Source organism: Egretta garzetta, unplaced genomic scaffold (assembly GCF_000687185.1).
Source record: "Egretta garzetta isolate BGI_Z169 unplaced genomic scaffold, ASM68718v1 scaffold6, whole genome shotgun sequence".
Lineage (NCBI taxonomy): Eukaryota > Metazoa > Chordata > Aves > Pelecaniformes > Ardeidae > Egretta > Egretta garzetta.
In genome coordinates, this window is record NW_009260080.1 from 3,104,831 (window position 1) to 3,118,207 (window position 13,377).

General features: G+C 38.0%; 1 protein-coding gene across 2 annotated transcripts in view; it reads right to left on the minus strand.

Moving 5' to 3' along the window:
- Positions 1-1,898: 1,898 nt before the first annotated feature.
- WDR37 (WD repeat domain 37) overlaps positions 1,899-13,377 on the minus strand; it is a 41,667-nt gene continuing 30,188 nt past the window's right edge. For both annotated transcript variants that reach the window (XM_009641348.2, XM_035896811.1), the window contains exons 12-14: positions 5,832-5,966; positions 5,018-5,132; positions 1,899-3,594 (exon numbers count right to left, since the gene is read on the minus strand). In XM_009641348.2, coding sequence (XP_009639643.1) covers positions 3,463-3,594; positions 5,018-5,132; positions 5,832-5,966 — 382 coding nt within the window. In that variant the 3' untranslated portion in view covers positions 1,899-3,462. The remainder of the gene's footprint in view (positions 3,595-5,017; positions 5,133-5,831; positions 5,967-13,377) is intronic.

A 13,377-nucleotide genomic window follows, 5' to 3' on the forward strand; every position in this document is an offset into this window, starting at 1 on the left:
GATGGTGGGGTTCCCCCACCAGGGAACTTCCACAATACTTTCGCTGTAATTCTAAACATAGAAAATTTGGTTTAAACTTCATTTAAAATACCAATTTATAGAGCACTGTGAAAAGTCACATGGAGACGTCTGCATAACGCGCGTAACAAAATGTAATTACAGAATTTTTCATGCAAAGAAGACAGTACAAATGCAGCTCTGAGCATCTTTTCTATGTTACTGGCAGCATGACCGACTGCACTACAGAAGTCCCACTTTCAGGGACCGGCTTGGTCTTCTTCCAGAAGAACTGTGCCCATCGCTGCCTTGGAAACAAACTTTGAATAGAAAAAGAGTGGAATGTGGCTAGGAAGATCCTTTGACTACTAACAAAGTGAAATGCTAAAATTAATGGCAACCTTAATGCAACACAGAAGAACAGCAACTTGCAAAAAAAGAATTGTTGAATGTTTTAATGCATTTTGAATCATAATGAAGAAAACCATTTTACATCTAAAAACAAATTAGCAGAATAAGAAAAAGTGGTTCCATGTAACTTATAAATTCTTTTTCCAAAAAGGTGGTTTTCACAGATTTAGGCAACAAATAAGATGTTTCGTTCCAGATCTTTCTGACTGTAAAGGATACACAAACTTTGTGAAAACTGATGTGCATTGCTCGAGCAAAAGACAGAAAAGCTTGATTTTGCCCAGTGATGAGTTCTCTGTGAAATTCTGCACAATACTGAAATTGCAACTCTCCTCCATTTTATGAAATGCTGGACATTGTTCAGTGCTGAAAAACACTCTTCAGAACGTTCAAAGCCTTGAAATGTTTTCCACGTATTTAGTCACTGTAGTATTATTCGCTACCACTGCTCACCTCTGATTCCCTTCAAGGGGAGCGGCAGCCTCAGCCTCACCTTCAGTACAGTATATAAAATTAAGCTAAGTGATAGTTAAGTGTTCAGCTGATTAAATATTAGCCTGCTCCTAAGAACGTGGCTCTAGCACCTTTGTTCGGTTGATTTTTTTCAAAGTGAAAGCATGTAATCAGCCCATTCCCGGTGCCAGAGGATGGTCCCTCTGGTGATATAAAAAGTTTGCAGCACTGATGATTAAACTGCATAGAGTCTAGTGGTCCTGTGTGACATATGTATTAGAGAAGCTTAAACAGGCAATTTAGTTTAGCAGGACCAAAACCAGTGACCCTCCCCCCCACCTCAGGTCACTGCTCGAGATACTACATGCAGGCCATGCTGGAGAAGCTGCTTCTGCTGGCTGGAAAGATGTTTTTCTCTTTTTTTTAAGCAGCATCAAACTCTGTCAAGTTCTCTCTGCTGCCAACGAAAAGCAAAAGTGAGTCATCTTTTCTTAAAGACTAAAACCTGCAACCCAACATCAAATGGCTTTACCAACGAGTTAAAAACCCAGGAAAAAAAAAGTGAAAATTAACTTTGACACTGTCCTTTAACCCATGTTATTAGAAGACTTACAACTCTGCAGCTGTTTTCTCCAACCTCACTAGTTTTGATATTTTAAGATTACTTCAGTACAATTCTGTACATATGTTGTATCTAAATAGAAAAAAAAAAAGAAAAAAGAACAACCAGGAAAAAAAAGGTATCAAGCTGCTACAGTGACCTGTACTATAAAGACACTACATACATTCTCCATTAAACACCTTGAGCTTCCTCAATGTCACACTCCAGAACCATTTCTAGGACCCCAGTTTCCCTATAATTACGCAACGATGCATTCACCATCCCATCCCATTGCACTCCAGTGCCGTTATATGTTAGTTAACAGGAGAATCAGTTAAGAGATCTGCCTTAATGTCATGATAAACAGTGCTCTAGAGGACACGAGCACAGCTATAGCTTCACATAATCATGAGATAAAAAGTTCCTAATATCCCATTGTAAGAGTGCACCCCTGGCGTACCCTCACCCTTCACCTTACGCTGTCAGACAGGTCGGGGCAGTATCTCCCTTCAGCTAAAAAGAAGTGTCTGTCTGAAGCAGCCTTTTTGTTCTTTCGAAGATGTCAGCTGCCACCTGCATTTACTTCTATCAGCAGCAGCTGTGGTAGAACACCCCGCTGCCAGTGCCATAAAGGTTAAGCACAGCGAGGAGCAAAACCAGGGTAAGATCATTTGGGAGAAAGAGGGGAGATTGCGCCCTTTTGGAACAGAATAGGGGCTGCAGCAGCCCTTGCCACGGCTGAGAACAGAAAGGTGACAGATGATGTTTACTTATCGTATTGCTCCATTAGCTTTAAGTGTTAATTACCTTAAGGATCACCTTTAGTATGATTGTCTTTCCTCTCATGTCAGAGACAGTACTTCAGCCAGAGACCAAAAGTGCTTTTTTCTAGGCTACAGAGAGATTCAATGCATCTTGACCAACATTCATTTTTGAGGTAGTACTCATTTACTTTGTATTGCTGGCTCAAAATAAAAATATGGGAAGTGAACACAATTAAAAGTATGCTCGCTGTAGGTATATATATATTAAAAAAAAAAAACCAAACCAAAAAAACCGAACAAAAAACCAAAACCAAACCAACCCCCAAAAAAACTATTTCCTTTCTGGGCAGATCACCAAAAAGAAGCAATCCTCCTTACAAAGGTCAGCTCACATTCACTGGTAAAGTCAAACTTTCATAAATGGTTTATAACAACAGCTATAAACTAAAGTGCTTCAAAATTTGCTTGACTAGATTTCAGTGATTAGAATCATAATATTCTGGATTTTTCGCTAGTATGAAATGCTAATGAGATTTTTAGATCACTTTATATAAGAAGGGCAGAATGAGTATTTTTCTTTTCCGAAAGAAAAAGTACAAAAAGCATTCCAAATAAACCTGGCAGTCTATACCCACTACAACTTGCTTGCATTTTCCTTCTCAAATCTACTATTTCTCCAGTAACTGGAATAAAAATGGAGTTGAAGTTGCACTATACTGCAGCACTAAAAAAAGTATTCCAAATCAGATGCAAACAGGAGACTGTTTACAATCATACAACTAGTGAAATTCACACTTCATTTCAAAGTTTTAGCCCTGCAGATTCTTCTTAACACAAGGCAGATATGTAGGGTCATGGAAAAACGTAACAGACTGCTATACACTTTCTACATTAATTACCTAAGTTTCACATTTATGTCACAAATGTAATGCCCTACTGTGTATCTATTAAATGCTAAATAACTTATGAACATTTATGCGCTCTATGCAACAGTGAACATATTGACCAGTGGATGCCAAAATATAAAAGTTCATACACAAGACAAACTAATTTTAAAAAAATCACATTTTCTGTACAATTCATGCAAACTGTGCACAATGTGGTAACAAGAACAACATTTGCTAAAGTCTCCACTTAAGGAAGAGCTTTTACAGCAACAGCAGACCAGTGTTCAGAAAAGTCTGCGAAAGTGTAGAAGTCCATGGCAACTTAAAACGCAAAAATTCTTCCAGCATTTCATTTTTCTTGTAACAAAGCAGGGATGTTGATGTTCCAACCGATAGCCTGACGATCAAATCCGCACGTGAAGAGGTTACAGATTGGATGGTCCTCACTCCAGGCTGAGCAGCACACCATTCTTCTGTGGCCCTGCGACAGTTCAGGACATAGCAGTATTACTGATGGCAGATTTTGAAAGCTTCTGTGTCAACAAGCTAGTGTGAGTCAAAATGCAAGCTTGCTATCACTCACATTAGTTTTTACAAACAGTACTTTCATTGTTTCCACTTTTCGTTCAAAAAGGGTCATTGCTACTTTCATCTGCAAGGCAAAAATCTTTATAACCAGCACCGGATCCTTAATGGCAGAAGCATAAAAACAAGTGCATCAAAACTTCTGAGTTTTCCAAGGGTCTGTTTGCTATCTAATTACATTTTATTTACAAAAGCAAACAGAGTTCCGATTTTAGCATTTTTATTTATAAAAGCAATCTGAAAATGTGGAACCACTTGCTGGCAACTACTTTGCTATAAACCTGCAAGATTAAGTGTCCATCACATTCATAATTCAGAAAGGATACTACTACAGCAGGAGGAACGTCATCCTTAGGAAAAGCAATGCCTTATTTATTGTCCAAGTCCAATAGTAATAAAAATGCCTCAAGGAGGATTCTGACCAACATTTTAGTTAAAAAAAAAATTTGCCATGATTTCAGTAGTGTCAGCCTGAATGGAAATAGTAAAGAGAAAAAAAAGAAAAAAGGAAAAAAAAAAAAAAATCAAGACTAAACAATAGACTAAAAAAACCCCCTAAATTAGACAAATACTAAAAAAAAGACTAAATAAGTCTTAAAACCCCTTCCTAAATTCTGTCAAGAGCTGCTGAATCCGCCCAAAAAGCTTACTGAAGTGGCATAATCCAATTAATTTCACTTAGTCTAATTTGCACCATTAGTGATGCTTGCCATGCCAAATGGCACCACAAATGCACAAAACTTGATGGCTGCAGCAAGGATGGTTTAGTACTTGGTACCAAATATCAAGAATTTATGTGCATAAGCACAGAAGGAAAAAATAAAATTTATGACTAATCATACAAGGTGAGCTCACAAAACTGATCCCTACTTTTTTCCTTTTATGTTTCTTATATAACAAACTAAACACTGTGTAATTGAAAAAAAAAAAAAAAAAAAACCAAACCCTAAACAAAACATTAAAACTCACAGTGAGTCGCTTTTCTGACACAATTCGCATCAAGACATTAAAACACATCTGAAATGCTCTTACACATTTTTTTCCATTTCATAGAGAAGGCAGATATTAGTTTCACTTCAGTAAGGAGAAAAAATTATGATGAAATCCAGTCGAAACATCATTTCCAATTCCAATAAAAAAGCTCAAAATGTTTTACCTATTTGCACGTTGGTCATTTTCAATAACTAACAACAGCATATTTGTATAGACAAGTGTCTTCCAGCATTTGTTCAGCTTTTAAACTAGAGAGACCAAATCCTAGTTTTAACCTTGTATGGAAGAAGAACAGACATAGTTTAAGGCTATAAATATTCAGTTACCTGTCTATTACTGCGAGGGAGGCGTGCTAATCGCACTCCTGACATGTCAAATAATCGAACCTGTCGGTTGTCATGTGGAAGGGCGATGATTCTTTGGCCAACACATACGTTAATCCTGCACAGAAGAGACAAAAGTAGGTTATGTACAAAACAGTGAGCCTGGCAAATAGAACTTGACAGTACAGGTTTAAGCTCACGAGAAGTGATACAGCTGAATTTTTCCTGACTAGAATTCACAAGTGAAAAAAGAAAAACATATTAAACCATTAAGGAGTTTTCTACACTGTACTAGATGCTTAAACAGCCTTAACACCTGCATCCCATACAGGGGGGGAAAAAAAAAAAATCTCAGAAAAGCAATACTATGTATTTACTGAAAATTAACGTTGACTACACCTGCATTTCACAAAACCACTTCAGACCTTTCTCAAAATCTCATAAATCTCAACTTTAATGTGAGTGACTAAAATTAAATGTATATGCAGTGAATTAACAGAACAGACTATTTCAGTTGGAAGGGACCTACAACGATCACCTAGCCCATCTGCCTGACCCCTTCAGGGCTGACCAAAAGGTAAGGTCTGGTATTAAGGGCATTGCCCAAATGCCTCTTAAACACTAACAGGCTTGGGGCATCGACCACCTCTCTAGGAAGCCTGTTCCAGTGTCTGACCACCCTCTCGGTAAAGAAATGCTTCTTAATGTCCAGTCTAAGCCTCCCCTGATGCAGTGTTCAACCATTCCCACACGTGAAAGAAATTAAGGATTAAGAAAATGTGAATTAAGAAAAACAGTAACTCAGAGATCTGCTTACCTGTTGACTGCAGAATCTGTACGGATCGTTGCAATAGGAGACCTCATGTTTTTCAAATCCCAAACTTTTACAGTACGGTCATCACTACCAGAAACAACGTTGTCGCCCACAGTGAAAACTGCAGATGTCACAGTGCTAAACAATCAGGAGTAAAAAGAAAGACATCAAGCTCTCAAGCTCTTTATTAAACTAACACCTGATTTAAAGTTCTATTTTCTGTTCATGTGTTTTCTTTAAAATATGTAACTTACTTTTTTTTTTTTTTTAAATCAAAGTAACCTGAAATATTAAAAACTCCAAGTGGGTAGTGTAGAATAAAAAAAATATTCTAACAAGAAGCTGTGTTAGTTAAGGTATACAGGGCTTGACTGGGCCAAGTGCTAAGAAAAGAAGCCCAACAGAGGAGAGTCACTCTGGAGGCATCTCTCATATTCCACTGATCCTAATATGAGCTAAACATGTCCAGTCGATTCACTTTTGAAGTTTTGTATTGATGTCCAGTAGGCTTATCAGACAACCAGAACTGAATCAGTAGCACACAGTACAATTCCTCCTCTCAAGTACTTTTTTTGAGACAAGCAGTCAAGTTCTTCCACTTTCCATCCAAAGACTTCTGCAGAGCTATCTTGGTCTTTTGTTGTTCACAGCACAGACACTCAGGAGATCCAAAATACCTCTCTGCAATGTAGCTAAAGCGATTTTGTACACACACCGAACCATGCTGCAATACACACACAGAGCTTCCAGTATAACTCCACCAGCAATAGCTATAGCAATCTAATAACTTCTAATTGTGATTTCTATTTCTATTTTGCAAGTAGCTAAAGTCTGAGAATCAGATAAAAAAAAAAAATGGCAAGTAGTAGTAGTAAGCAGCATGACCAGACAGTTCATATTTTACCTAGGACATCTATAAATGCAGAAGGGAAGCCAGAGAAAGACTCCCAATAACATTTCTAACAATTGGAAGTGCAACATTTTACTTTCAGAAGAAATTATATATATAACGAATTTTATTTTAGAATTTTATTATCTTTGTATTTTATACTTTCAGAGAACAGATTACTGCTAAGCTCAAATGAATAGTTCTCACGATGATGAGCTGATTTTTTTTTAAATCTTTTACCTATTATTTCACATTAACCAATTAAAGTTTTAGTACTATTATTTTCATTTTAGTACTGCATGAATTCCCAACTCAAAACCAGTTATTTTCTGCCCACACAATGTACTAACAAAGCATTTTTGTCTCTCCGTAAAATCATTAGGGAAGGCTTCCCAACTCTGTTTCTACAGATTTGATTTAATGACCTATCTTGTAACTTGGGTCATGCACATCAATTTCTTAGAATTTAGTAATTTTAATTTAAGTTGTCAGTTGTTACTGTCGCTTTCGTTGTTCTGCAGAAATTTGAATTCATGTCCTATCCAAGCTGCTGATTGAGATTAGCAGTAGCCAGGTCACAATGGACCAGTTTATGCAAGCCTCTTAATTTAAATTGACACCAAATTAAGTTTTAATTAGGATGAAGGCCCACTTTATTCATGATACCAAGTTTCCTAATGCATCATTAGAGTGTAGCTAAGCTACCAGGGAGATGATTACAGTAAGAACCAAGAGGTCTTCGCCTAATCTTCTGGACTTTATGAACCAAAAGTCAAAAAGTTAAAACATATATGAAGGCTACAACTGATGAGCCTCTTTCATCAGGCACCTTCGCATTTGGGAAGAAAACTCATTCACATAGTCAAGTTCCTGCAGAATAGGGTTGGTACGTTCTTAGCACTGAACTTGTCTTCCACCAGCCTGACCTCCATTCAACTTACCAATGTCTGCATTTCTCTCCTCACTAGTTCTTCATACAAGCTGCAAAATACCTCAGTAAAATGTTTCAGACTTTCACTGAACTCTATACTGCTGTAAGACATTTGAAACAACGTTTGTAAGTTTAGAATTTACTATTAAATCTCCATACTTTGCACACACATTGGGACACTTCCTTGTACACAACAGTGTAAGGAATCCAAGTCATAGAAAGGCTCCAGGTGAGAATACACAGCATTTTAGCATTCTGCTGCCAACACACAAATCTGATCTGTTTTCCCATTATACATTTTATTCCAATTACAGTTGGAATATGTTGCGGAACGTGTCTTAAAATAACCCTCCGATTTTCGATGCTTTTTTTTCACAGCTTTAAACAGCTTTCCAGCTTCTTTGATCTCATATTGATTCTCCTTTATCACTTATCACTGTCAAACACAGTTAAGTTTCTTTGACCACATAAAGTTCTCTCATTATTAGATTTATCGTTTTTCAAATGAAAATATTCAAAACCGTCACCATGCAAGCAGAATGCCAACTCTAGGTTAGTTCGACCTTTACCGCTCCTGTAAAAACAACAAGACTCTCAAAAGAAAACAAAATCCTTTTCTGTACTGTTTTCAATTTAACTATTTGTGCAGATATTACTGGGTACACTAAGAAAAAGTTTGGAAAATAAAAATGCAATTAAGTTCTGCTGTAGCTCTCTCCGACAACTGGGCAAGTGATAGAAAGGCAAAGGGAAGGCTGCCAGGCCATTTTCAGTGACATCTGTAAAGGTGTTCGTGGTCTTGTCCGCTGCCTGCCCTCCCAGGTTCATCCCTGTAAGGCACCGCAGGCTGGGATCTGCGCTATTGCTAAGTACACATGACTACAAAACTGGCCTTTTTCATAAGGAGCTCTGAATTCAAAGGCTAGATATAGAAGCACTTTTTCATGAACCCACTGTTTAAGGTTGAGAATTTTGGTCACAGTTTCAAAGCAAACTTTGGAATGTATGGAAGTACTGCATAACAGTCCTAGATATTACACTTTGAAAAAATGAAACATTACTCTTCTAGGGGGACCTATAGATACACTTGATTCAATTCTCGAAGATATCTCATTTTCAAGATAAGATTGCAAGACTAGGAGTTATACCAAGTCTAGAAAGGCCAAAAGCAGTATCATCCTCACAAACTTGACAACTCTGTGGAGGGTTATCAGCCCTTGACTGTTATTTGAGTAAAGACTAGATGGGGTTTTTGGGGGGTTGTTTGGTTTGTTTGGGTTTTTTTTTTTTTTCAAGTGGAACATATTGAGTTAATATTTACAAAAAACACACATACATTTAAATTCAAGAACATGGACAACACTACTGACTTAATGAAACACGAGCAAGCTCCGTGCTCATCGGTTTTCCGATGCACTACAGATCATGCTTTGTCTCCTCTGCTATTCCAAACTGGGGCATCTCTTAAGGTGAGACAGATGCATCTCACCTTGGTTTTTGGTTTTTTTTACTTAAGACAAAATAGCAACAAGAAAGGCCACTTCCTACTTATGAACTAAAACAGGATTTCAGCCCAACCAAAAGGGGAAGGTGAGAAGAAAAGGAAGCAAAATCTGGGTGGGAAGAAAGAAGTTGGCAGAGCAGCCAATATACAGATAGCCTTTCAGAAGTATTGCCTCCCTAACCCCACCCATATCACAAAAATTAAAAGACTTTTTCCTGTATTTTCATGCGGCTAGTTTTACTTTCTGTTTATACTAGTCTACAGTTTGTTCTAACCCAGTTAAAACTGCAGTTAACATCCCCTTGGCTAAATTAATAAAAAGCGTCAACAAAAGATCATCAGACCCCGTGTTAATGGAATGCTAGAAGACATTAGGTTTTTAATAACTCAGGAAGATGACAGGTATTGTAGGACATTAGAAAAAAAAATGGCAGAGAGGAAGCAGTCTTATGACACTTCAAACCGCGGGTCCCACAGGGAGTTTGGTGTGCTACAACTATTCTCCAGAAAAGCTTCAGCCTTCGCCAAACCCCAGCAAAACTCATTTATCTTGTCATGGGGAGCAGCCGAGCGTGTACCTCCAGCTGACAGCGTGGCACTTCCTCACCGCACACCGCTGCCTGGCCTCCACCATCCTGCTCCCTCCGAGGGTCTCAATCAACAGAAATCCTGTAGTGCTAGCACTCCTCATTAGGCCGAACAGCTGTCTCCCCAGTCACACTGAGACACAAAACTGTTTTGCATAACAATCTGCTGAAATTTCACACATAGGGGGAGGAAAAAAGAAAAAAAAATGTTGAAAATGTTGGACCATGAAATGCTGATGCAGAACCCTTATTGGCAATGCATCAAAAAGAAAAAAAAAGTTAACGCTGCTCTTTCCATTTTGATTTGCAACCTGTACTGGGATTTAGCGTTGAACACTGGCAGACAACATGGTTTTGTGCCTGTGAAAAGGCATCTCCTCATAAGCATTAAGCTGTGTGTGGGATGAAGTTCTGGAGAAAATGGACTAAAACAGAGCTTTCAGATAAATGTATTCAGTGTACACCAAATTGTAGTTAAACAGCAAAATTTGAGTGCTCAGATATGCCTCTCATTTTAAGTAGTAAAATTCAGGGACAAAGCCTAAAGGGGAGCTTTATCTGGGACAGCATTTCCTGCACAAGCATTTCCTTTCTTTTAGGGCAACAAAGTGTATCCCTCCACAGAGCAGTCTGCAGCCCTGGGAGAAGCCACAACCTGGGTTTTAAACCCGATATGGACAACAGTTTGCCCAACCTAAGGGGCGCTGGCGCTGGCCGCAGGAGTCCCGGGTACGGAGCACACCAATACCTCCACGTTTGATTGTGCATTCAGGTTTCAGAAGTGCGAAAGGCGCTTGATTCCAGGAAGAGCTACAAATACAATTCCCAAAGTTTGTTTGTGAACTTATCTCCAAATATCAGCAGAGCTTTTTTCCTTCAACTTGAGAAATGATAAGAACAAACCATGAAGGAATTAACACAGACGGAGGAGGCGGAAATTCAGAGATGACTGTTAGCACTGAAAAGTCATTTTTTAGCATTTAAATCAACAATGTCTATTCCAGAAATACGTTTCATGACATTTAGAGAAAATTGCCAGTATCTCCTTTTCTCACTGTCTGTCTTAAAATAATAAAATGATACAGGGCTGAAAACAATAACTAGCTTTTAGGAGAATTACTCAATGGCAAGTTAGTAAATTAGTTAAGGTGCAGAGATGTTTAAAATCAATTTGATTACATTTATGATGGGATAAAAAAGGTCCATTTATCCCTGCATACGTTATGTAAGCTTTAGAACACCACCACACTATAAACCATTATGCTCTACTCAGTAGGATACAAAGAAAAGGCCTTTGGCTATGCTCTTTTGTGGGTCATTTGAAAACAAATCATAGCACTTCTTAGTGCATGCATTCAAGAATGGAATTAAGATTCTCTCCATCTACTGCAGTAAAGCTTAAAGCACTGATAAGCAACCAGATACAGATTTATTGCCTACATCTTTTTTAAGGTGACTGACAAAATTCTTAACGGCTAACACTGAGTACAGTCAAACTTGGTACATTACATACCCCATTCCCCAAAACAAAGCACCTAAAGGTAAAGGAATTTTTTTCTTTTAGCTACAGGGCTTCTAATTTTAAGCACTCACTCTTATAGCTTAAGGAGTAGTTTATTCAATTTTTTATATTTATTTATTATTTATCTTTATTTAGGAAGCAATTTTTACCATGACGAAGTTTGCCAATGACAACAGAGAAGGTTCAAGAACATAAAGGAAACAAAACTCTCAAAGAATATTATCTTTCAATTTGCTTTTTCGGCACTTTGACAACTCCCTGACAGTACTGGGTTGGGGGAAGGTTAGAATACAAAATGTGGTATTCAAGCTGTGCAAGAGAGCAAAGACAGGTAATGTGGATGAGCTGCAGGCATGTAAAACATCCTGGCCCTGGTCTGTCCTAAAACAGAGTCACAAAGAAGCTAAGAACATGTTAGACAAATTCAAAGCTGGATGTTTGACCTATCAGCTTGTAAGGCTGCTAACAACTCTAAGAAAACTGTTGAAACCTTAATATGTTCTGTTAAGTGTATGTAATAAATGTAAACCAAAAGGGGTTTATATGTACATTTTTAGAAACACAAAATTAAAAAAGCTAACCCTAGAGCTTAAAGGCCAGGCCATAATCTTCATTTAAAGAATATGCAACATGCAAATGTCGGATCAGAACAGTGTTTGAAAGGCAAGGTTGGGGCCTTTTTCAATGAAATGCAAGAGAAAATAAAAAACCACAGCAGACAGAACAAGGTAGGAATACTAACAGTAATATCAGAATCATCTAGTTAATCAGTAAGGCTTGTGGAGAAAACCAAATGCTTCATCAGAAAAATTTTGCATTGCTTACAGAAGCTGGATTGAGAGATCCACACATGGTAAATGCCTAAGGCATTCTTTGATTTAGAAACAGAAAAATGGTAGACAAAGCACCACTGATGTCATTAATAGCTGAAGCAAGAACAGGACTATCTTGAAAAGAACAGATGCTTTAAACTGGTTGAACTCCACTGACAACATCCAACTTGTGACGTTTTGTTTGGCATAAGAGACTCCCTTTCCTAGCACAGCTTTTAGTCAAAGGTGCAAAATTTGCATTTCTAGAAGTACATCTAGATATGCTTTAGCTTCACCAAAAAAACGTGGCTGAATACCTAACAGTGACCTTGTAATATTGGGGATATCTAGAATAAGACTGCTTTCCAACAGGGATGTCTAATGACATTGCTGCCTGAAGAGAAGACATTTCCCCCCTGCCAGGACCTGGTCTTTAAAAAACAAGGTAGACACATATCAGGGTACAAGAATTAAATCTTGCAGAACAAAGAATCTGGGAGAGCCACATGACCTTGGCAAACGTGTGTCCACCAAACTAAAGGAATTATTAGTCTCTTGATACAGAATGCCATTTTGACGTTAATTCCCCATTCACCAAATGTCAGAATTCAGCCCAGCATCCTAATCAGCTGCTGCTGAGGTATTTTTACTTTTTTTGATTCAGATTTTCCAGCAGGTGTAGGAGTTTGAAGATGCAAAGTTGAAGCAGCAAGACGTATTTGCAATTCTTTAGTTTCAGAGTTCTCAGGATGAAGCACAACTTGCCACCCAGCTGCCTATTCAGAGACATACAGACAGCAAATGAACAGGAACTTTCCCTTCTGATCTCCTACAGCCACGCAACCAGAATGAAAGGAGAAGGAATGTGCTGTAGTCTGAAAGTGCTACAAGCCACCTCGTTCAGCTCTTTGTCAGAAATAACGCAAGATCCACGTTCAGCAATTTTTTCTCCAAGTTTGCCCAGAAAGTAACACTTACAGATTCAACAGCTAACACACATCGATGTCTGATGCACTGGCTCAATCTAGCTACAAAGATCAGTAAGTTTGAGAAGTCATAAACAAACTTTGTACATTTTCTGGCTAGGTCAAGAGTACCTGCTCAATTTTTTTTTTTTTTTTTTTTAAAAAGCCAAAAATGCATTGCCATGACAGGTTGGTGCATAACTAAATACTGAACAATCAAGAAGCATTAACAAAGGACATTCAATCAAGGGCAGCAACCCAAAGCTGCTTCTGAAGCTTACTCTTTGACGATGATATTTGCAAGTCCAGACTTGGAAGTCCTATACATTTTTATTCAAG